General features: G+C 39.4%; 1 protein-coding gene across 1 annotated transcript in view; it reads left to right on the forward strand.

Annotated features, from left to right (window-relative positions):
* chd1 (chromodomain helicase DNA binding protein 1) overlaps positions 1-24,023 on the forward strand; it is a 28,275-nt gene that overhangs the window by 2,525 nt on the left and 1,727 nt on the right. Inside the window, exons 3-35 of the mRNA XM_023286302.3 lie at positions 45-252; positions 593-709; positions 1,416-1,612; positions 2,952-3,226; positions 3,884-4,109; positions 4,753-4,853; positions 4,946-5,124; positions 6,287-6,411; positions 6,802-7,018; positions 7,718-7,807; positions 7,966-8,156; positions 9,544-9,732; positions 11,572-11,734; positions 12,914-13,066; positions 13,229-13,300; positions 13,396-13,545; positions 14,257-14,405; positions 14,558-14,654; positions 16,500-16,595; positions 16,688-16,864; positions 17,269-17,429; positions 17,512-17,553; positions 17,628-17,761; positions 20,206-20,344; positions 20,600-20,750; positions 21,220-21,342; positions 21,475-21,618; positions 21,732-22,043; positions 22,165-22,296; positions 22,439-22,617; positions 23,020-23,119; positions 23,198-23,249; positions 23,336-23,588. Coding sequence (XP_023142070.2) covers positions 45-252; positions 593-709; positions 1,416-1,612; positions 2,952-3,226; positions 3,884-4,109; positions 4,753-4,853; positions 4,946-5,124; positions 6,287-6,411; positions 6,802-7,018; positions 7,718-7,807; positions 7,966-8,156; positions 9,544-9,732; positions 11,572-11,734; positions 12,914-13,066; positions 13,229-13,300; positions 13,396-13,545; positions 14,257-14,405; positions 14,558-14,654; positions 16,500-16,595; positions 16,688-16,864; positions 17,269-17,429; positions 17,512-17,553; positions 17,628-17,761; positions 20,206-20,344; positions 20,600-20,750; positions 21,220-21,342; positions 21,475-21,618; positions 21,732-22,043; positions 22,165-22,296; positions 22,439-22,617; positions 23,020-23,119; positions 23,198-23,249; positions 23,336-23,588 — 5,094 coding nt within the window. The remainder of the gene's footprint in view (positions 1-44; positions 253-592; positions 710-1,415; positions 1,613-2,951; positions 3,227-3,883; positions 4,110-4,752; positions 4,854-4,945; positions 5,125-6,286; positions 6,412-6,801; positions 7,019-7,717; positions 7,808-7,965; positions 8,157-9,543; positions 9,733-11,571; positions 11,735-12,913; positions 13,067-13,228; positions 13,301-13,395; positions 13,546-14,256; positions 14,406-14,557; positions 14,655-16,499; positions 16,596-16,687; positions 16,865-17,268; positions 17,430-17,511; positions 17,554-17,627; positions 17,762-20,205; positions 20,345-20,599; positions 20,751-21,219; positions 21,343-21,474; positions 21,619-21,731; positions 22,044-22,164; positions 22,297-22,438; positions 22,618-23,019; positions 23,120-23,197; positions 23,250-23,335; positions 23,589-24,023) is intronic.

Genomic DNA, 24,023 nt, shown 5'->3' on the forward strand with positions numbered 1-24,023 from the left:
ATGCAACAATGTCCATTCTATGATTTTGTCTTTACATGTGACAGTAATTCTGATGATGAATCCGGTTCTGGATCGGGTTCAGCATCACGGTCCGGTTCAGACTCCAGCTCCAGCTCCTCCAGCAGCAGTAGTCAATCAGGGAGCAGTGACTCAGGCAGCGGCTCAGACTCTGGCAGCCAGTCAGATTCTGAAACAGAGAACTCCAAGGATAAGATTGAACCACCAAATAAGTCACACATTGATGGAGCTGAGGTAAAGAAATATAATTTAAAAGAAAGTATGGGATGGTATTGTTACCTCAGTTAGGCATGTGGAGGAAATGATATGGAATTATCTTGACATTAAAGCGTTTAAACACTGTGTAAGCTGATTCCATATAATCAGTGTCAAACTACAGAACTGTGCATGAAACTCAGCATTTTATTGCATCTATGCAGTAATTGTAATAACTTTGTTTAACACATTTCAGTTTGTTGTCACAGGCACACGTCATTAACAGTGTTTAACATAGTCATTGACTCTTGCCTCTTAAAAGCTTCTTGACATTTTCACATATTTTTGGCTAACATTTGAGTACATTAATTACTTGCAGTTCTGGAAGTCAAACCCAAGTATCCTAGCAGTGCAAAGATCTGCTATGCTCAGGAAACAGCAGCTTCAACAGCAGCAGCAACAGAGACAAAGCTCCTCGAATAGTGGGTCTAATGAGGTATGTGTCAAACTGGTCCCCAGTACACTATTTTGCTGGTAATTGACTAGCAATTAATCAACACTAATTAGAGATGTCAATATTGTACTTAAATGCAATGGCCAATTCATGCTTTCCACGTGTTTGCAGACTGCAGATGTGGCTCTGTTCGTACTGCAACAGTGTCATGCTGATCTGCTCCACGGTCACTTATATATTTCCCCTCATATTGCACACACAGAAACTCATGAGGAAGCAGCAGTTACTTATATTTAACACTGTAGCACCGTGTCAGTGAATGTTCATGAGATGTACTGGGCACAGTTTGTGAACAAAACACAGGATTTCTTGAGAAATAAGAAATTTGTACTTTGTTGGGCCTCTGTTGAAAGAAAACATGTACAAATCACTACTGATTAAATTCCATATCTGTTAACAGTGAATAATCAAGGTGTTGATGGCCGTTTATTGTCTTTGTACAGTCTCTCCTCATACTAGACATTTGCTTTAAGCACCACCTGTTTTTCTGGCACATGCACAGTCAGCGTGTTTATAATGTAGACAGACCGCATGGTCACAACTTTTGGCTACACACCAACATTCCACACACACTTTTGCGAACTCAGGTAGATGACAAAGTTTACATTACATGTGGAATGCATGAACTGGCCTAAATGGTCACTATCTGATTATTCATGTACGTTGTGCCTTTGGTGATATTTTGTAGGACTCTTCAAGTAGTGATGAATCTGACTCATCAAGTGGCTCTAAAAGGAGAAGAAATTCTGGCTCCTCTGACACTGGATCAGGCTCTGGATCTGGAAGTGGTTCTGGATCCGACTCATCAGCAGAGGAGAACAGTGATGAAACTGCATCAGACTATGAGCCCAGTCACAAAAGCAAAAGCAGGAAGCTTCCAACCAAGTACGTGAGCAGATACCCTTCAGTGGTTGCCAGGGACCCATTGTTCTAAAAGTTAAATCCAGATCTGAGTAATTCTGATGTGCCATGTTTTGCTATCCAGAATTAGGAATCCATCTTGCTTTTGCACCTTTGTTATTCATGTTTTTCAAAAGGATTTACCACTTTTTTTCCACCAACTAATCCAGACACAAATTTTTCAAGATTTTATCCAATCTGATAACCAAAATCTGATCAAATTACTTCTGCACAACTTAGCCCTGGATACACAGAGTTATATTATTGTCTTAACTGTTTTATAGTGGTTGCTCACTCAACTGTCAGGTATCGATCATAAGATCCAAGATTCAGTGATTCTGATTCCGTTTCTGCCTATTGTCCAGTTCTTTGCTATTTTTGATTGTGATTGTTTTAGGTGCAGGCCGTTTAAATTACTACAAAACTGAAATTCTGATTTTACATTATTTCATAAGTAATTTTAATCTGATGATAAAATATACTGTATATTTACAGTAGTCAAGGGAGACTTTTTTTCTTCATTGAGTACTTATGTTACTAAAGGACATTTTCCTGATCGTAGTTGTATATGTTTAAATAAGTAACATTTTCATTGCAGGACCTTTGCTGTTTTGTGTTAGTACAAAACTAGTACTAGTCTCTCCTCTTGTCTTAGAGAAGTAGCAGCACACTGCAACAGTCAGAAAAGTGTTGCACAGCCACTGCTACGACTTTAGTCAGCTTTACTGTGCATCAAAAAGCACAGTAGTTATTAAATGTTCATGTGTCGTGTATACTGTCAGAGAATAGGAATATAGAGTTCCTGTTCATGTAATGTTATGACAGCATTTGCCTCCATGCAGAATGTTGCATGCCACAAATTGAAGTTAGACAGACACGCAGTTTGATGAATTAAAATTAACTGTTGTGACTGTGTTATCTTTTGTGCTTTATATTTTTGTGTTTAGTTTAGCTACTTTACTGTAACAACAGTGGATTTCTATTCGATGCTTGTAAAGTATTTTGTGACATTTGCTTAATTAAGGTGAATGTACAATTTGTGCTGTTGCCCTGCTAATCAAACAACTTGGCAGAGTAATTGAGAATTACTTGGACTAATGCTACACTCCCGATTTATTAATACAAATGTATCAAGAGACATGCATGCGTTTAACTCACATGGCTAATGATGCAACAAATTTATAGTGGGTGTTTGCGGTACACTTACAGAAATTCAACTTTTTTCATGATTTATAATACTCAACCCTACTTGGGAAGAAATACACACAGTGGCTTTAGTTTAACTTGGTTCATGTGTTGTCTCTCACATGTTGTCATATCACAGTATGAGTTTTCGAAATGGAAAGAAAAGCAGCACCCAGAGGAAGAAAACCCAGAAATGTTCTTCTTCTGACGAGGAGGATGAAAATTACAAGAAGGTGGCATCTGCAGGGCCACGACGGCAGGCCACAGTCAACATTAGCTACAAGGAGGATGAAGAGCTGAAAACAGACTCAGATGATCTGGTGGAGGTTCTGGGGGAAGATGTGCCACAACCTGAGGAAGATGAGTTTGAAACACTAGAGAGAGTGATGGACTGCAGGATAGGAAGAAAAAGAGGTACGGAAAACAGTATCATGGTTGATATTGTCATTCGGTGTGATTAAATTGGTGCTGTTAAAAGACATTAAGCCAGTTTAATATATTTAAGGATTTTGAGAGGGGTCAGTACTGTGAGCAATTTGGACAGTTATTTAGGGGAGGTCATGACATAGCAGCGTCAATTCAGACAGAATTCAGGAAACATGTTGCTGCACTGTCTCACATTTTCAACAGTCGTTAGATATTTAATTGTCCTTATTCATTACTAAGTTCTATAAAATATATAATGTTTTAGCACCTTTAAGGAGACTAACACAATATTAGACAGGTGGTCATAATGTTATGCCTAATTGGTGTGTGTGTGTGTGTGCGTGCGTGCGTGTGTATATATATATATATCGATAGATAGATTGATAGATTTGGCCAATATATTTTACAGAACTTAGTTTTGGTTCTGAAATAACAAATAAGTAAACTCCGACAAAATCTGCGACTGGAGTAACACCGCTGTCTGAAGTGACACTGATTGAGCTACTCGTGCTGTTCATCATAAACAGTTTGAACATCATGTGACTGTACACTATTCACCTTCAAAACCAAGCAGGTATTATAGCCCACTTCTAGAGATGAAACACGAAATATGTTGGACTGTAATCTTTCATTTTATTTCAACAGCAACAGGAAGTGCAACCACTGTATATGCTATAGAGGCAGATGGGGATCCTAACGTCAACTTCAGTCACAACAAAGAGACTGGTGAGGTCCAATATTTGATCAAGTGGAAGAACTGGGCCCACATCCATAACACATGGGAAACTGAGGAGACACTCAAGTTACAGAATGTCAAGGGCATGAAGAAATTGGACAATTTCAAAAAGAAGGAACAAGAGAAAAAGAAATGGTGAGTGTTTTTTTTTTCCTTTGAACAAACTGAGGGCTTCTTGCTATATTAAACTTAATCACAGTTTTACACATTGCCAGTGACAATCTTCTGACCACTACACAGCAGGAAAAAATACCAGCAAAAAAAAAGAATGATATCCACATAATACACAAAAATTTCAGGGATTGTTCCCGGTCAGTTCAGTAACCAAGTCATGCCACACACACCTACTCTTAACCATTTCTGTACTCATGCACACACATACAAAAAATAAAAATGACAGAATGAAGATAGAGAGAAAAATATAAAAGTAAAAATGTTGTTTTCATGGGACTCGTGTCTTATTAAGAGGAGTCAAATTCCTCCGCACATTGTTTTTAAATACTTTGTTTTGTGACATTTCTTTTGACAACAAATCAGCAAACGGTTAAGTCTGTTAATGGACCATTTACAGACCAAACATTTATCAGTAATATAGTTGTGATGGAAATAATGTGGATTTTTTGTGCTGCATGTTGATTTAAGTGGTGCTGCTAAATTGTGTACTGGTACTCCTAAGAATTTCAGTAGTTTGACTAAAGCCCCAAATTTGCGGTCCTATACAAATTTAGGAATGGAATACAGGTTGTTTTAACTTGTGATGTTTTCCCCCATCTATCAGGTTAAAAGCAGCTTCACCAGAGGATATAGAATATTTCAATTGTCAAGAAGAACTAATGGATGACCTGCACTCTCAGTACCAGCTTGTAGAGCGAATCATAGGTATTGTTGTCCATATAAAGCTGTCTATTCTGAATATAATTGACACCTCTTGATTTGTGTAACTAAATGGCTATCTGAATCCCTTTGAGCAGGACATTCAAATCAGAAGTCAGCGGCTGGTTTCCCAGACTACCTGTGCAAGTGGCAGGGTTTACCATATTCAGAATGTAGCTGGGAAGATGGTGCTCTGATTGCTAAAAAGTTCCAGAAATGCATTGATGACTACATGAGCAGAAACCAGTCCAAGACCATTCCATCTCGAGACTGCAAGGTAACTCACTGCCTAGTTTCTCCTGACAGTGGTAGTATGTTGTTAGTGCTATACACCTTGGTATAGTACTGAAGTTTTAATTAAATTTTTCTAGCTTGTTAATATCACTTGTGTAATTTTCAAATCCAAAATAAACTTACCGTACTTTTCAGACTATAAGTCGCTCTGGAGTATAAGTTGCACCAGTCAAAAAATGCATCATGAAGAAGAAAAAAACATATATAAGTCCCACTGGACTATAAGTCGCATTTTTTTGGGAAATTTATTTTACAAAATCCGAGACCAAGAACAGACATTTCATCTTGAAAGGAAAGTTATAATAATAACAATAGAATAAAGAACAACAGTCGTATGGTATGTTAATGTAACACATTAATGGTTATTCAGCTACATGAAGCATAAACAACAAACTGAATAGGTGTCTGGTATGTTAATGTAACATACGAACAGTTATTCAGATACATTATAGCATAAAGAACATAAGAGGGAGGATGAATAGGAGGAATAAAAATGACAAAGTTGCGAGTCCAAAAAGCAAGAGTTAATATATAGTTAATACACCGTTAATATAGGATCGCGTTACTTTTAAACAGACAACTCAGTAATAAAAGTAACGCTATCCTATAATAAGAAACAACAAAATGAACATAATCCAAAGTTACCATTAAGCAAATTTACCAAACTCTCGATCTCACTCCCAATCACTAAATCCACTCTTCATCCTCCGTGTCACTTCTGAACAACTCCGCCAACTCCGGAGGAAGATGAAGCGCCGCTTCCTCTTCCGCGTGGCTGTCGTCAGACTCAGCATCAGTTCAATTTCCAATTAATCCGGCCTTTCTGAATCCCGACAGGATGGTTTCGACTGTCACTGAAGTCCATGCTTTGTAGATCCATCCAATGACTTGCAGGAAAGTTGCATGGCGCATCCTCCCGGTTGCCGTGAAGTAATGTTTACTACTTGGTCGTGTCGGTCAGTGTGAAATAACATTTAAGAACATGTGAAATTATATATTTTAATACATACAAGTCAGACCCAAGTATAAGTTGCAGGACCAACCAAACTATGAAAAAAAGTGCAACTTACAATCCGGAAAATACGGTGACTGATTTTGACACTGAGTTAAACACTGATCTCTACAGCTGATGTTCTTTCCTTTAGGTGCTGAAACAGAGACCGAGGTTTGTACCAATGAAGAAACAGCCAACGTACATAGGAGGTGAAGGACTAGAGCTCAGAGACTACCAGTTGGACAGTCTGAACTGGATGGCCCACTCCTGGTGCAAGTATGACTCGACAATCCTGAAATTGTCTGAAGTTCCATTCTGTAACTTTGTGGGGTGGGTTTGGGGGGGGGGGGATTAAATGGCTTTTTGATAATAAGGGTCTTAATATGCTTCAAATTAAGTGCTTGAAAATTTAAGAATTGATGAAGCTACACCCACCAAATTTTACTTTTGTAAAACAAACTGGCAGCTATGATAATGTCCACAAGACAACTACCTACTTTGAAGAAAGATTGTTTCCCCCTCCCCAAATCCTTGTCAAGCAATACTGGAACCTTAGAGATACATGGTATATATCCCATTGTTACATCCTGAATGTTCTGTCAATTTGGAGTGTGTATGCAATGTAACATTTTCTGTTGCTCTCCTCCACTCTGTCCTAATTCATAGAGGCAACAGTTGTATCCTTGCTGATGAGATGGGTTTAGGGAAGACCATCCAGACTATCTCCTTCCTGAACTACCTGTTTAACGAGCACCAACTGTATGGGCCTTTCTTGCTAGTGGTGCCTCTCTCTACGCTAACCTCTTGGCAGCGAGAAATACACCTATGGGCCCCTCAGATGAATGTTGTGGTCTACCTGGGAGACATAAGCAGCAGAAACATGGTATGGTGGTTCAAACATCTTGTTACATACACATTAGATGTCAAAGCTTTGCAACAGGTCATATCTGTGAAAAAAAACTCATAAAAATTTAACTATACTGCTACAATTTTATGTTCCTTTTTTTCTTGTAATTAGAATTGGGCATTGGGAACTGGTTCCAACTTAGAACCGATTTCTAAATTACTGAGTCCAAAGGAATCAATAAGAAAGGGTCATTTCTTTTTTTTGTTATCTGCCTCGCCATTAGTCATGTGAGCTGAATGCCTGTGTGACCTCCCATTTCCTAATGCATTTCTGTCTGAATACAGTGTTTGCCCAGCATTATGCTGTTAACCTACTCAACCATTGCTGAATTTGCTGGTAAACTACACAAGTTTTGTGATTGTGAGTTGTACTATGGTTTTAAAGGTAAAAATGCTCAAAACTGAAACAATGTCTCCCATGACTGTCATACTGTAATACAATTTATTACATCATCATCATTAGGATACTGATGAATGAATTTTAAAGCATGATTTTACTGTTGTAGTAACCCTAACCACTTTCCCTCAAAGAATTGAACATTTTAAACCGGACTTGATAAACAGAATTGGAATCAGACGCAAAACAATACAAGCAATACGTAACCCTTCGAGTAATTGAAAATTAAGATCTATAGAGATGTATGGTTTCACTTCCTCCTGTGTTTTCTTTTAATAGATCCGAACACATGAGTGGATACATGTCCATAGCAAGAGACTGAAGTTTAACATCCTTCTCACGACATATGAGATTCTTCTCAAAGACAAGGTTAGCAGCGACTTCACTTATTCATGGTTCTTCCTGTTGTCACTTTTTGTCAATTTATTTTATTTACGACACGCGTTTAATGGTACAGTTCAGTTCTGACACTGTGTAGTATGATGTAAGTACAAGTAAGACTTGTAAAAGAATGTGTTTCTCTCCAGTCATTTTTGGGAAGTGTTAACTGGGCCTTCATTGGTGTGGATGAGGCGCACCGTCTGAAAAATGATGACTCCCTCCTCTACAAGACAATGATCGACTTCAAGTCCAATCACAGGCTTCTGATCACAGGAACACCATTGCAAAACTCCCTGAAAGAGCTCTGGTCCCTGCTGCACTTCATTATGCCTGAGAAGTAAGCAATGTTTCAACTGTTGCTGTTAAAGATGAACTTTGTGGATGAAGTGCTCACCTTGCTGCATGCTGTAACTTGAATGTGTTTAGTGCTCTATGCTATGGTGAAAAATAACCACAACAGATGATTCAAAGTACCAGGACCAGAATTGAAGAAATAATGCTTTTTGTCTTGGTGTTAAAGAAAAACTTCACAGATTCCGACTCACATCAATGTGATTTTACAGGTCTTAGAGACTACAAAGAAAAAATTGTATTCTGGCTTCTGTGGATCCACAAAGAGCTGTGCCAGTGGCCACATTGGAAAGCATAATCAAATGGTCTGCTCTTAAGTATCATTTCTGTACCTTAGTGGTACTTGCAATATGTTTTTCATTCACACATACCAGTGGCGACAGAGCTAACATGCCCGCTGCTTGCCTGCCATCCTGAGCAACATTGGGTTCAGTGTTTTGTCCAAGGACTGACCGGATTAAAACCGCCAACCTTGCAATTAGTAGACAACCTGTGTTGTCACCTCAGCCACAGCCACCCATAATGGTAGGAAAAGAGGCCAAGAAGAGACCAAGGATCACCACCAAGACCATTCTTAGGAATCTGAGTAGTTCTGCTACCAACATCTCAAGACAGAAGCTCCACGAGATGTTCACAAATATTCACAGGGCAGGTCTCCATGGACAATGACCATGGAGGACTTGAACTGTCCAAGACGGAAACATAAAAGTTCACCTAACTTCTGCAGAGTTCACCTGGAAAGAGCTTTTGGACATAAATTGTGTGGTCAGATAAGACAGAAATACAGTTCTTTGGACACAGGGATGAAACTCTTATTTGGCAAAAACATTTGGAGAAGCATTCAAATCCAAGTACAAGAATAAAAAATTGTGGACATTGCATTTTTAGTAAAAATCAAAGAAAAATATGCTGCCACTATGCTGCAAGGACAGTAGTGTGACTTTACAGAATTTGTAGACGCCGATCTATTGTGCACAGACTAGAAATTAGTATACTGTAAGTATTACAGACAGCTGCAAACACAGATGCTGAGTTGAGCATCTGTGATATTCGCAGCTGTCTGTGTACACTGGCTGCAAGGGAATATAATCAAGGCCTTATTGTCTTTTATCACCGTTCAGATTTTGTTTGTCATTTCTACTCAGAAGGAATCTTTTGATTTAAAAAAAAAAAAAAAAAAAAAAAAAGTCCTATAAGTCAAAATTTGGCATGGGTATGAATAATTTGGGTCTTAACTGTATTAAACTCTATGATGCCAATGCACATGTAGGGCACTTTATAGAAAGAAAGAAAGGTTAAACTTCCACACATTTTGCATGCTTTTGCTATATCACCGCACAGTTGCTGATGTGTTCTTTGTATTGTTTCTCAAGGTTTCACTCTTGGGAGCTCTTTGAGGAGGAGCATGGAAAAGGTCGAGACTCGGGCTACACCAGTCTACACAAAGAGCTGGAACCTTTTCTACTGCGCCGTGTCAAGAAGGATGTGGAGAAATCCCTTCCAGCTAAAGTGGAGCAGATCCTCAGAGTAGAGATGAGTGCTGTCCAAAAACAGTATTACAAGTAAGAGCTGAACTCTACCTTTAATTTGAAGAACACAGTATTTGTCATCATTATGCCCCTTCAGATCAACTTAACTTGATGTGTACTGACTGCCAGGCTGTAATGTGGAGAAAATTTTGATATGTAGTGAATTTTATTAAGAGACATGGCCACTGTTAATTTCTATCCAAATTGGCAAGCATATTAAGCTGTGTTCCGAAGCATCAGTGCACCAGCAAAATAGTGCCAGTTCTTGTGGTGTGGATGTGTTACTGTTGGTGAAAAAGCTCCATTCCACGTACTGTTCAAGGTGGAATTTTTTGGCCTTTATTCCAGTGGAGTCTGTCTGAATGGGGCTGTTGAAATATGAACCAGGAAGACCAGTGGGATGCATATTCTGATGCATCTCTTGCTTCAGCAATGCAACCACGTTTGAAACAATGTTGCAGATTTTTTTTTTAAACATGGGAATATTATACTTTCCACTGTCTATGTTCTTCTCTATACTTGTATTTTTGTGGGCAGTACCAGTTCCATGTCTGTGTCCAAACAAGAACGGATGAAATAACGGAAAGTGTTTTTGCTCCAATTTTTGGAACCTGAGTGTGTGTATTTCGGATAGCTAAGTACACCAGAATGCACTTCACATCAACCATTGGAAATGACTGATATTTTCAGCCAGACTCAAAGCTGCCAGAACTACCTACAATTGCTGTCACATATTTTGAATGTTTTTCAACTGAGAAAGTAAGGTGTGTGTGTGAGTATGTGTGTGTGTACAAGTGTGTACATGTACACACACATAGATATGCATATACATCAGTCAGACATACCATCCTAACCACTGACAGGTGAAGTGAATAACACTGATTATCTCTTCATCAGGGCATCTGCTAGTGGGTTGGATATATTAGGCAGCAAGTGAACATTTTGTCCTCAAAGTTGATGTGTTCGAAACAGGAAAAATAGGCAAGTGTAAGGTTTATGAGTGAGCTTGACAAGGGCCAATTTGTGATAGGTAGACAGCTGGGTCAGAGCATCTCCAAAGCTGCAGCTCTTGTGAGGTGTTCCTGGTCTGCTGTGGTCAGTATCTATCAAGAGTGATCCAGGGAAGGAACAGTGGTGAACCGGTGACAGGCTCGTGGGCAACCAAGGCTCAATGATGGACGTGGGGAGCGAAGGCTGACCCACGTGGTCCGATCCAACAGATGAGCTTCTGTTGCTCAAATTGCTGAAGAAATTAATGCTGGTTCTGATGGAAAAGTGTGAGAATACACAGTGCATTGCAGTTTATTACATAGGGGCTGCATAGCCTCAGAGCAGTAAGGGTGCCCATGTTACACCCTGTGCACCGCCGACAGCTGCAACAATGGGTACCTGAGCATCAAACCACAGTCAAAGGTATTCCTTGATGGCTGTGGCCTCTTTCAGCAGGATAATGTGCCATGCCACAAAGCAAAAATGGTTCAGGAATGGTTGGAGGAGTGGACTTGGCCTCCAAATTCCCCGGATCTCAATCCAATCCAGCAGATGTGCTGGACAAACAAGTCCGATCCATGGAGGCACCACCTCGCATCTTACAGGACTTAAAGTATCCGCTGCTAACATCTTAGTGCCAGATAGCACAGCACACCTTCAGGGGTCTAGTGGAGTCCATTGCTCGACAGATCAGGGCTGCTTTGGCAACAGAAGCGGGACACACAAGTGTGTGTATGAGCCTTGTAACATTTCAAACAAGTGACCTTTATTCACCTCTTGCTTATTCACTTAGCTGTGAAGATAACATTTCTAGTAAATATAATTGCTGCCAGACATTTTGTAAATATTATTGTAAGAGTCATGTCTTCTTTTTGTGATCAGATGGATCCTGACCAGGAACTACAAAGCTCTGAGTAAAGGTACCAAAGGCAGCACGTCAGGCTTTCTCAACATCATGATGGAGCTGAAGAAGTGTTGTAACCACTGTTACCTTATTAAGCCCCCGGAGGACAATGAGTTTCTCAACAAAGCGGAAGCTTTACAGGTGTGTATTTTGTTATTGTGTAGCAACATTAAAGTTCATGTTAAGGTTTTACCTATCAAAATATACAAAATCTTAGTCGTAAGAAACCCAAATAAATTTAACGGCATCTGAATCTTTGCTGTGCTCACAGTAATCAAAACCAGATTAAGGTTGTAACTGGAAAATTGGTGTGCATGTAAATGTTTAAGGAAGACAGGCTAGAGAAGTAATTTTAAAGCAGACTTTGCATCAACTCTAGCTGCTTTGTCATGATTGTCAGGCCTTGAGAATTGGTCCCAAGTTAAAACATTTTGAAAAATTCAAATTCCTAAGTAACCATTAAAACATTTAAATTTTGGTTCAGCTTATTGGTTTGTAAAGACATTTTATTTGCACTAGTTTGATACAAACAGTGTACAAACACCTAAAATACATCTACCATGACCTGGCGATCCAACTGCGATAGTGTGATTCACCAGATGTGGTTTGTCATGCCTATTGGTTGATTGTTTTAGTCGGCATGGTCCGGGGGATTGCCTACACTTACACTTTACAAGTGTATGTAAACTTTTGGTCATGATTGTATATTTATTTGGATAATAAGTGGAAGTTAGTAAGTGATAGCCAGAGATGCACAATGGAGCAAGTACTAAAGTGTAAGAAGTAATACTACTACACTGAAAGTCCTGTATTAATAGTTTAAATATAATCGATATGTGCTTTGGTAATAAAAGTAAATGTTATTTATGTCCTATGACTTTTATGCCATAACGGAGTGTATTATTTCATTAGATTATGATTACTCATGCATTAATGTAAAATCAGGTTGTTGTTGATGTAGTAACCTTAACTGCCTGCCCATTAAAGAATAGCAATCGAGACTTATTCAAAAGCCTGAATGAATAAGCAGGAATGGAATCATAATCATCAAAAAACCAACAATACCCAACTCTCAATGGATGAACTATGCCAAATAGGTGATTATGCAACTAACTTCAGGTGTTTGGGCAAGGGTAAAATGAGCAATAACTTACATTGCTTTTGCTGATTTTTTTATTTTTTGGGGGGTGGGGTGGGGGGTATAGAGTTATTTTCATCAGTATATCAGATGAACACAGTTGTGCACATACAGCGTTGATTTCATTATATTTCTTGGCGAGAATATACCAATAAATGTAAGCCCCTCTTTTCCTCTGACAGCAACTGGTCCGGTGCAGCGGAAAGCTGGTTTTGTTGGATAAGCTGCTGGTACGTTTGAAGGAGCGAGGCCACAGAGTTCTCATTTTCTCCCAGATGGTGCGGATGCTGGATATCCTGGCTGAATACCTAAGAAGCCGGCAGTTCTACTTTCAGGTAGCTTCCCACTGCTCTCACATGACAATAATACATACTGTAAATACACACACAGTTGTGTTTCTCAAAAGTAACTGTAGAATTTTGTTCCAACGAACTAGAAAATAATCCCATGTATATGTTTGTTATAAATGTTTCAATTTACGATGTAATTTTCTATAGAGATTAGACGGTTCCATTAAAGGGGAGATGAGGAAGCAGGCGCTGGATCATTTCAATGCCGAGGGCTCAGAGGTACAGCAAACTCAATGCTCTGGACACAGTCAATAAGTATAATGAATAATAAACTAGAACTTTTACTCAAAGTGAACTTCAACTTGTGTGCACAGGATTTCTGTTTCTTGTTATCTACACGTGCTGGTGGTTTGGGCATCAACCTGGCATCAGCAGACACAGTAGTCATCTTTGACTCAGACTGGAACCCTCAAAATGACCTCCAGGCCCAGGCCAGAGCCCACAGGATCGGACAGAAACGACAGGTCAGCAGAAGTCACAAATCTTGGTCCATTTCCACTTGTTTGTGTTTGTTGTTTTTTGCAGGCTGTTATCAATATCAGAAGCTGTAAAAACCTTACAATTGATGGCCAGTGAAACATCCATCCATCCATCCACCCACTGCTTTATCCTCTGTAGGGTAAAGTGGTGGATTGGGAGTCTATCCCAGCTGACTTAGAGGGAAGGCAAGGTACACCTGGACAGGTCGCAGATCCATCACAGGGCCACAGAGACAGACAGCCAAGTACACTCACGAACTGTGAAGTGACAGTGCTAACCACTGCACCTATGCCTTTGATACACTAAAGCAGTTTGTAAAACAGCAGTGAGAAAACATTATTTTGACATTAACTCAAAGTCATGGAAATTAAATGTTGCCCCATTCCTGATAGCTTAATGTTTAGTCAAGGTTACAGACAATGATGTGGTGAGGACAGCAGTGAACTCCACAGTAGGCAGTTACCTAGATATGGAAGAAGCAAAAATTATGCAGTTTAGAAATACTCTGTTACATGTAAAAGACTTTCACTTAAAATTTGACTTGAGTAAAAGTACAGAGGTATTGAGTTGTAAGGAAAGCTATATTTAGTAGAAAGAAATGATTTACTTTGTCCAAATGCACAGAACAGTACAGATGCTGTCTGTTGACATACACAGTATGTTCTGTATCTCACTGCTCGATTGTGGACTGGCAGGTGAATATCTACCGTCTGGTGACAAAAGGTTCAGTAGAAGAGGACATCATTGAGAGGGCAAAGAAGAAAATGGTGCTTGACCACCTTGTCATTCAGAGGATGGACACCACAGGGAAAACTGTCCTCCATACTGGTGCTGCTCCCTCCAGGCAAGCAACTTAAACCACGTTTCTATTGCTCAAACAGCTTTCCTCCTTTTTCTTATGTTCCTCTTGAACTAAATGTTATGATTGTTTACCACATTGTTTACACCCAAAAACTGAAATGACTAGATTTCATTTAATTGTGTGTGTTGTTACAGTTCAGCACCTTTCAACAAGGAAGAGCTGTCTGCCATCCTGAAATTTGGTGCTGAGGAGCTTTTCAAAGAACCAGAAGGTGAAGAGCAGGAGCCTCAGGTATGTACATACACATTTGTATGTACAGTTATGTACACACTTGCCAGTCAAATGTTTGAACGCACCTTCTCATTCATCAGTGGTTATGAGTTATTTGAATTATTTTCTACATTATAGATTGAAGACATCGAAACTATGAAAGAACATATATGGGATTATGTAGTTAACAAAAAAGTGTTCAACAAATCAGAATGTTTTATATTTTAGATTCTTCAGAGTAGCCTTGCTTTGAGGAAAGCTTTGCACACTCCTGGTATTCTCTGTCAGCTTCATGAGGTATCACCTGAAATGGTTTTCCAACAGTCTTGAAGGGGTTCATCGAAGTGCTGATACTTGTTGGCTGCTTTTTCTTCACTCTGCGGTCCATCTCATCCCAAACCATCTGAATTGGGTTTAGGTCAGGTGACTGTGGAGGCCAGGTCATCTGATGCAGCACTTCATCACTCTCCTTCTAGGTCAAATAGCCCTCACACAGCCTGTAGCCATAGTGCTTCAGTGTGCCTTCAGTTTTGAATAAATCCCCAACACTGTCACCAGCAAAGCACCTCCACACCATCTCACCTCCTCCTCCATGCTTCACAGTGGAAACCATGCATGTAGAGACCATCCACTCTCTTTCTCTGGTCTCACAAAGACACAGTGGTTGGAACCAAGAATCTCAAATTTGAGCTCATCAGACCAAAGCACAGATTTCCACTGTTCTAATGTCCATTCCTTGTGTTTCTTGGCCCAAATGATTTTCTTCTTCTTTTTCATCCTCAGTAGTGGTTTATTTGCAGCAGTTCCACCATGAAGGCCTGATTCACACAGTCTCCTCTGAACATTTGATGTAGAGATTTGTCTGCTACTCAAACTCTATGAAGAATTTATGTAGGCTCTAATCTGAGGTGCTGTTAATTTGTGGCTTCTGAGGTTGGTAACTCTAATGAACTTATTCAGAGGTAACTCTTGGTCTTCATTTCCAGGGGCGGTCCTAATGGGAGCCAGTTTCATCACAGTGTTGATGGTTTTTGCAACTGCACTGAGGATACATTCAAGTTGTTGAAATTTTCCGGATTGACAGACCTTTATGTCATAAAGTAATGATGGGCTGTCGTTTCTCTGAGTTGAGTGGTTTTCACCACACTATGGATTACTACAGTAGTCAAATAGGGCTATCCACTGTGTACTAACCCTACCTGTGCACAACTGATGGTCACAACCCCATTAAGGAGGTAAGAAATTCCACAAACCAATTCTTGACAAGGTACACCTGTTAATTCAAAACCATTTCAGGTGACTACCTCATGAAGCTGATTGAGAGAATGCCAAGAGTGTGCAAAGCAGTAATCAAAGCAAAAGGGGGTTACTTTAAAGAATGTAAAATATAAAATATGTTCTGGTTCAACATTTTTTGTTTACAGCATGATTCCATTTGTGTTCTTTCATAGTTTTGATGTCTACATTATAAAATCTACAATACAGAAAATAGTTAAAATAAATAAAAAACATTGAATGAGAAGGTGTGTCCAAACTTTGAACTGACACTGTACAGGTCACGTCACTATAGAAGTTGCCACAGTTCTTCTGTTGATTTAGAATGTCTCGGTGCGTTCTGTCTCTTTGTAAGCCATACCATGTTGTGCTTTGTTCTCCTTGTCAGTGAGGAATGTTTTTTTTTTTTTTTTTTATATTTCCAGCTGCTTATTTGTGGTTGTCATGTTTTAGAATAAATTGGGGCCAGTTAGACGCTTCCACGATGATTGTGATGGATAAGAATCTTAACATCTGAAATCTCAAACTTTTTATCACTCTTTCTTCTGAATTAATATAGAGTACCTCATAATGACTTGTTCTGCTCAACAGGAGATGGACATTGACGAAATCCTCAAAAGAGCTGAGACCAGGGAGAATGACCCTGGACCCTCCACAGTTGGAGAAGAACTGCTGTCTCAGTTCAAGGTTGAATGAAATCTTCTTGTTTTTAAATCTTTTTGAAGACCTTAAATTGGCATCCTCTGTTATTCAGACCTTTGTTGACCTTGTTTATGTAGGTGGCCAATTTTTCCATGATGGAGGACGAGGAAATAGACATTGACTCTGAACGAAGTCAGCGTAGTTGGGATGACATCATTCCTGAGGAACAGAGGAGGAGGATGGAGGAGGAGGAGAGACAGAAGGAGCTGGAAGAAATCTACATGCTACCACGCATGAGAAATTGTGCCAAACAGGTACACAAGCAAAAGTACCAAATAGAATCCCAATATGTTTGCACAGAAGGTTTTTTAGGCATGCTTCTATTGACATATCCAGTTTTTGCAGGCAGCATAATGGCTTGTATTTTACTTGTGCTGTAGGAGTGTAAACAGAATTCTAAGCACAAGCTCAGATCTGTTTTTCACATGTGTAACTATAGTGATTGTGTAATAGGCTCTCAGGGTTTGCAAAACACACACCTATAGCTGAATGCAGTGCTTCATCACCTTATGTATAGACACTGACAAAGCAATGGCAAGGCTGCTTCTGACTTGCGATTTAGGTTTTTAGTTTTAGAAGACATGTTCACTTCAGTGGTATTATGCATTTTGGGTTCTTCAGAAAGATTCAGATCATTTCTCGTGGTTTGTGTTAATAGATCAGCTTTAACGCTAATGAGGGCCGGCAGAGCAGGAACAGGAGATATTCTGGGTCTGACAGTGACTCCCCCTCAGACCGAAAGAGGCCAAAGAAACGAGGGCGACCTCGGACCATTCCACGAGAGAATATCAAGGGTTTTAGTGATGCTGAAATCCGGAGGTGAATATATCATCAGGAAATTTGTTTGTATAGGTATTTATCAACACAAACTCATCCTAACATATTTGTGAACTTCTGACAGGTTTGTCAAGAGTTACAAAAAATTTGGAGGACCCCTTGAAAGGTAAGCTACATTAGAATCAATCACCGTTTTCTGTAAACAACAACAAGATGCAATAATGTTGTGCCTTCTCTCAGGTTGGACGCTATTGCTCGCGATGCTGAACTTGTGGATAAATCTGAACATGACCTAAAACGTTTGGCAGAGACTGTTCACAACGGATGTGTGAGAACACTACGAGAAAATCCCTGTGGACCTGAGAAGACTTCAGGTAACAAAACAGATCCCTAGGTTTTAAAGATAGGAAAAAAATAGAAATACAGTTGTTAGAATACTAGTGTACCACTAGATCTGATTTCTGAATCACTGAATGATGAGGGGCTATACAGTGGCTTGGTGGTTAGCACTTTTGCCTTGCAGCTAGAAGATCCCTGGTTCGCGTCCCGGCCTTCCCAGGATCTTTTTGCATGGAGTTTACATGTTCTCCCTGTGCATGGTGTGGGTTTTCTCCAGGTTCTCCGGCTTCCTCCCACAATCCTAAAACATGCTGAGGTTAATTGGTAACTCTAAATTGTCCATAGTAGTGAATGTGAGTGATTGTTTGTCAGTAGTGTAGCTCTGTGATAGACTGGTGACCTGTCCAGGGTGTCCCCTGCCTTCACCCTAAGTCAGCTGAGATAGGCTCCAGCCCCCAGTGACCCAAATGAGGATTAAGCGATATATAGATAATGGATGGATGAATGATGATGCTTTATTTCAGACACACTACACACCTTACACCGAACAGGAATGTTGGATGGGTTGTCCTTGAACTGGACTTGTTCTGTTGTATTCCATGGATTCTTGAGTGGATTGAAATCTGGGGAGTTTGGAGGCATGGCCTTGAGCTCTTTGCTGAGCTGCTACTGAGCAATTTTTAATATCACAGTCAGTTCAAGTAGTCCTGTTGGGTGGAAACTGCAGCTGTTGTGTAGTGAAAGACCCTCTGATTCCCAACAGAAAATTGCCTTGTAACAAGATGATCAATGTCAGTGACTTCACCTCTGCGTTGTTTAAATTTTATGACTGACTGGTGTTTGTTAAGTCAATCTGGATCCAGCTGCAGATTTCAAATATTCAAAATACTATAATTGTCCTCCTACTTTGTGGCTCTAGGAGGTGCTTTCTTTTCACTCCTAAGAATAACATAAAATACACTCTGAAAGGCTGTCAGTAGAATATTGTGAGAATGGGGTCAGCCTCATTTGATACTGTGTTGAAAAAGCTGCCTACTTTCTTTAATTGTTTTTGTTTGTATCTACAGGGTTGTGAAAAGTATATGCCTCCTTCCTGATGTCTTCTGTGTTTGCATATTGCTCATACTTAAATGTTCCAGATCATTAAAATCATATTTATATTTACTGAATATTAGTCAGAAATTACCCACAAAACACAAAATGCAATTTTTAAATGATGATTTATTAAAGATTTATTTAAAACGTATATCATCCCAGTGAAAAAGTAGTAGACCCTCTAAACCTCATAACTGGTTGGGTCACCCTTAAGAACAAAAACTGTAGTTAGTAGTTTGTGATCAGTCTTTTACATGGCCATTGAGGAATTTGACCCACTTTTCTCCAAAATAGTGTTAATTCGACCACATTAGATGGTTTTCGATCATGAACTGCCCTTTTAAGTTCTTTCCACAGCATCCCAGTTGGATTCAAGTCCTGGCTTTGACTCAGCCACTCTAAAATCTTCATTTTGTTCTTTTTGAGTCGTTCAGATGTGGACTTGCTTGTATGCTTTGGGTCATTCTCATGCTGCATAACCCATTTGTGCTTGAGCTTTAGGCCATGAACTGATGGTGGATATTCTCCAGGAGGATTTTCTGATAGAAAGTAGAATTCATGGCTCCATTAAAAATTGTACAGGTCCTTTGGAAGCAAAGCTTCTAACTGGCACACCACACTATCACCACCATGTTTCACTGTTGGTATGATGTTCTCCTTGTGGTTTGTTTTCACCTTGGTTCAAGTTTTTCTTAGCTTTCCCCTGTAATGCCATTGGGTGCCTTTAGAATTCCTGTTGCACCAGACTGCAGTGATAGACCTCATTGACAATGCCAGGCTGCTTCACAGTCAAGAGATTTGTGTCTGTATGTATAAAAGGCCAGTAACCTTTATCTAGTCTTACCAATGACTTGTACTAAACCAACAATAATCCATCTTTCTTAGTGACAGACAGTTGGCAATGCTGCTTAATATTATATTTACAATATTTTCTACAAAACAATGCATCAGATGAATATGAAATGCCACAGAAGTAGGACTGAAATTTATCAAGGTTTATGAATAATTTATTATTATTTAATTCCATTTAATCAAATAATTGTGGAAAATGTTTATTATAATTTCTCCATGAACTTGGCTTAATCAGCATGCCAAAAACCATAATAACTGAAAATGGTGATAAAGCAGGGAAAAACTGGCAAATCATCACTTAAACTAGAGTTTTTTTGGCCTTTTTGCAATTTTTAGGACCACAAATTGAGCCTGCTTCAGTCACATTGGTAGACCTTTATGCTGCAGTTGCAGTGCACATTTCTATTTTGTGTACTAACAGCCCAGCGTCATGTTGCTCAGATGTGAATTCATTTTCTTAAACTGCTGTTTCATACAAAATTAAATAGCTAATAAATCATGCAACTACTTTTTTTGTTTGTTTGATCATAAGGAGGCAGAAGAGGAAAAGTGAAAGGCCCTACATTCAGGATATCTGGAGTCCAGGTGAATGCCAAGCTTGTTATCTCCCACGAGGAAGAGCTGGCTCCACTCCACAAGGCTATTCCGGCTGACCCTGAAGAGAGAAAGAAGTAAGACTCCTGATCTAGAGCCACATATTTTCCAAGAGTGGAATTTATGCCTTTTTTTGTTGATGTGTGTTATTTGTATGAAGTTATGACTAGGCTTGGTGGCATCGCAGAATTCTGATGTACCATGGTATTCAGCTCAATTCAGTTCAGCTCAGGGCACATTACCTATTAGTGTCAAGGCCTTACAATATTATAGAGTTTAACGTGACCAAACGGATACAAATACATTTGTTTTACTTGTGTGTCTTTGATTAGGTATATGATTCCATGCCATTCAAAGGCAGCACACTTTGACATAGAGTGGGGGAAGGAGGACGACTCAAGCCTTCTCATAGGTATTTATGAATATGGTTACGGCAGCTGGGAGATGATTAAGATGGACCCGGACCTCAATCTCACACACAAGGTTAGTCCAGATACTGCGTGTGTTTATTAATTACTCTCCTTAGAACTGATTTTGTTTATTGATTTGTCCATTTATTTACATATTTTTATCTATTCAATGTCTCTTCAATTCAAACAAATAATATATTATTTATCTTTTTATAGTTAAAATGTATTTATCTAGCTTATTTTATTTATTTCCATCTAATCTTCTGTTACTTTATTGCATGTGTTATATCATTTCCTCAGTTCCTTAATTCCTGTATTTTAGAGTCCTTTATAACATGACTTTGGGAGGAATACATATATATATATATACACATGATCTTCCGTTAAATTATAGAATTCACACATAATGTTTGGCTGAAATGACATTACTAATCTCAGAACAGTGATTTATTACTGTTGTGTCTCTATTTAATTGTTACGTATTGATACTGAAATGTCATGTTTCCCTAAAATCACACAATACTGTCTCTCATGCTGATCAGCTCCTACCAGACGACCCTGACAAGAAGCCACAGGCCAAACAGCTACAGACCAGAGCAGACTACCTCATCAAGTTACTGAGCAAGGATCTGGCCAAAAAAGAAGCACAGAAACAAGCAGGGACAGTAAGTTTGACTGTCACTCTACTTAGCAAGCTTCCTCTACATCACTAAAAGAATGTTCGTTGACATAACTGATATGGATGAATTAAAATGTGTGTCTGCCAGAATCTACCATGCCTTTTTGTATGTATGTAGGCCAACTCACGGAAGCGAAAACCAAGAAGTAAAAAAATTAAAACTCTGAAGCCAGTGAAGACAGATGAGGTATTAAAGAGCCCCTCCTCAGATCTCCCATCAGACAAGAGGTCAGATGATGAGGATGAAATTGAGGAAGACAAGGTACATTTTGCTCCTACTGGAGCTGTGTTGCTTGCTGTTGCCTGAAATGAATGTTTTCTGTTTTCAATTTGGTGGTTTTGTACTTTACTTTTTTTTTTTTTTAACCCTTTCAGGAGATTGCCCCAGTGAAGGCACCAAGCAGACGGGGCCGAGGAGATAGGGTGGTGATGGAGGAGGAGGAAGACGATGATGACGACGATGATGATGATAACGATGATGATGACGACGATGGCGATGATGAAGAGCCTGAGCACGAGGTTTCTTCATCTGGGGAGAAGGATATCAAAGAAAAAGAGATCAAAAAAGAAGGAAAAAAGGAGAAGAGGGAAGAAAGCTGTGACATTAAAGAAATAAAGGAGCCAAAAGAGAAAAAAGAAACAAAGCCTCTGGAGGCAGTACATAAACAAGAGGAAAACATGGAAAAGGTGAAATAATAATTCTCTATGTCTTCAGTGAATTGATGAATTGATAAAAGTGCTCCATGTAAATTACATTACATAAAAAGATAATTTTGTCAGGGATTAATTCTCAAATCCTTTTCATCAGAGTGAGATAAAGACCGAGGTACGAGAACGGACAAAGAAAGCATCTGATGTGCCAGTCCATATTACAGCTAGTGGAGAGAATGTACCACTATCTGAGGAATCTGAGGAACTGGACCAGAGGACATTCAGTGTGGTATGTTCAGCTGATACTTAAATCTTTAGATGTATCATTGGCCAATGGAATAAAGTGTTTTTTTGATGACAAAGAAAAAAAAAAGAGCCCACAAGGATCCTGTATATGACTTGCTGAAGTTTACTTCTGCCTAATGTTGCAGTGTAAAGAGAGGATGCGGCCAGTGAAAGCAGCCCTGAAACAACTGGACAGACCAGAGAAAGGGCTGTCAGAGCGTGAGCAGCTGGAACACACACGACAGTGCCTCATAAAGATCGGAGACCACATAACGGAGTGTCTGAAGGAGTATTCAAATCCTGACCAGATCAAACAGTGGAGAAAGTCAGTATACACAATGTACTCTAATGATAGTCTTAGATCAAACAAATATATTACCCTAGTTCCACACAAAGTTCAGCTGACCAACAAGTGCATCTGTAAATGTGGAGTGTGGGTTGAGTTATTCTAGTAAAGAAGTGGTTCACACAACATACTGTTCCAACATGCCACTCATCAAAATGTTTAATGTCCTTTCAGTCATATTTGACAGTGGAGTAAAGTGCCAGCTGTAACTTAATGGCAGGAAACAGGATATTGTTCAAATACAATGATACCAATGCACAGTTTCACACTGTTTCTCTGTTAATTCTGTGGTTGTTCACATGAATAGTGCCACAAATAGTAGTTATTAGTATGTTACATTTGTTAAGCTGATAATGTTTTTTTTTGTTTGTTTTTAAACAGAAACCTATGGATATTTGTTTCCAAATTCACTGAGTTTGATGCAAGAAAACTACATAAACTGTATAAGCATGCAATCAAGAAAAGGCAAGAGAATGCACAGGTATGTGAAGACCCTACAGTAATTATTAATGAGCTGATACTAGAAATCCATGTTGCTGAAGATATTCTGTTTCTTCAGGCAATGGAGCAGAACACTAGAAGTATAAACACCCATGGCTATAAACATGCAGGTATGGCCAGTTTCCCACTGTTATGAGACACAAAAATTAAGTTAGTTTTCTCTGTTGACTGATAAATCTGCGGTCTTTGTTCTTAGATATTGAAAGGCTGAAGGATAACTCTCACCAAGACGAGAGTAGCAGGGACAGCTACAGCTCAGACAGACATCAGCCTTCAGGTCGATACCATGAAAGCAGCAGCACCAAGGAGAGACACAGCTCAGAGTCCCACAGGAAGACCACAGGAGGAGAGTCCAGGAAAAGACAGTACTCCTCCTTCAGCAACGGCAAAGACCACCGAGACAGAGACCACTACAGACCAGATAGCAGGGACAGAGACAGACAAGAAAGGTGAGAGACTACAACTCAGCAGTACTTTTTCTACAAACAGAATAAATATGGTTAGTGTAATTATCTACCCTCTACTGTCAGCCTAGACAATGTGGCATTCAGTCACATTCAGACCACCGAATAAAGGATAAAGCTGTCTAAAGTTAGTATTTTTCTTTTCATCATAAAGTGACGTGCGGACCCAAGTCAACAATTCATTAGTCCATTTCTTAATATCTCATCCTCGTCTGTGACTTTTATCCACAAATTAAGCAGTTCCTGCTGGTAAGGTAACATGTTTAGTAGAATGTGGGGCCTATGTACAGTGCTTACACTGGAGGAACTTTCTCAGTGGATTAGTGCCTGGCTAAGTTTCTGAGGTTCCTCTGGTTCCAGAACTCCAGAAACTTTTTAGCTGAAAATGGACCCGTGCTGCATTTTTAGAAAACAGTGGCA

The sequence above is a fragment of the Amphiprion ocellaris genome, chromosome 17, assembly GCF_022539595.1.
Source record: "Amphiprion ocellaris isolate individual 3 ecotype Okinawa chromosome 17, ASM2253959v1, whole genome shotgun sequence".
NCBI classification, from domain to species: domain Eukaryota; kingdom Metazoa; phylum Chordata; class Actinopteri; family Pomacentridae; genus Amphiprion; species Amphiprion ocellaris.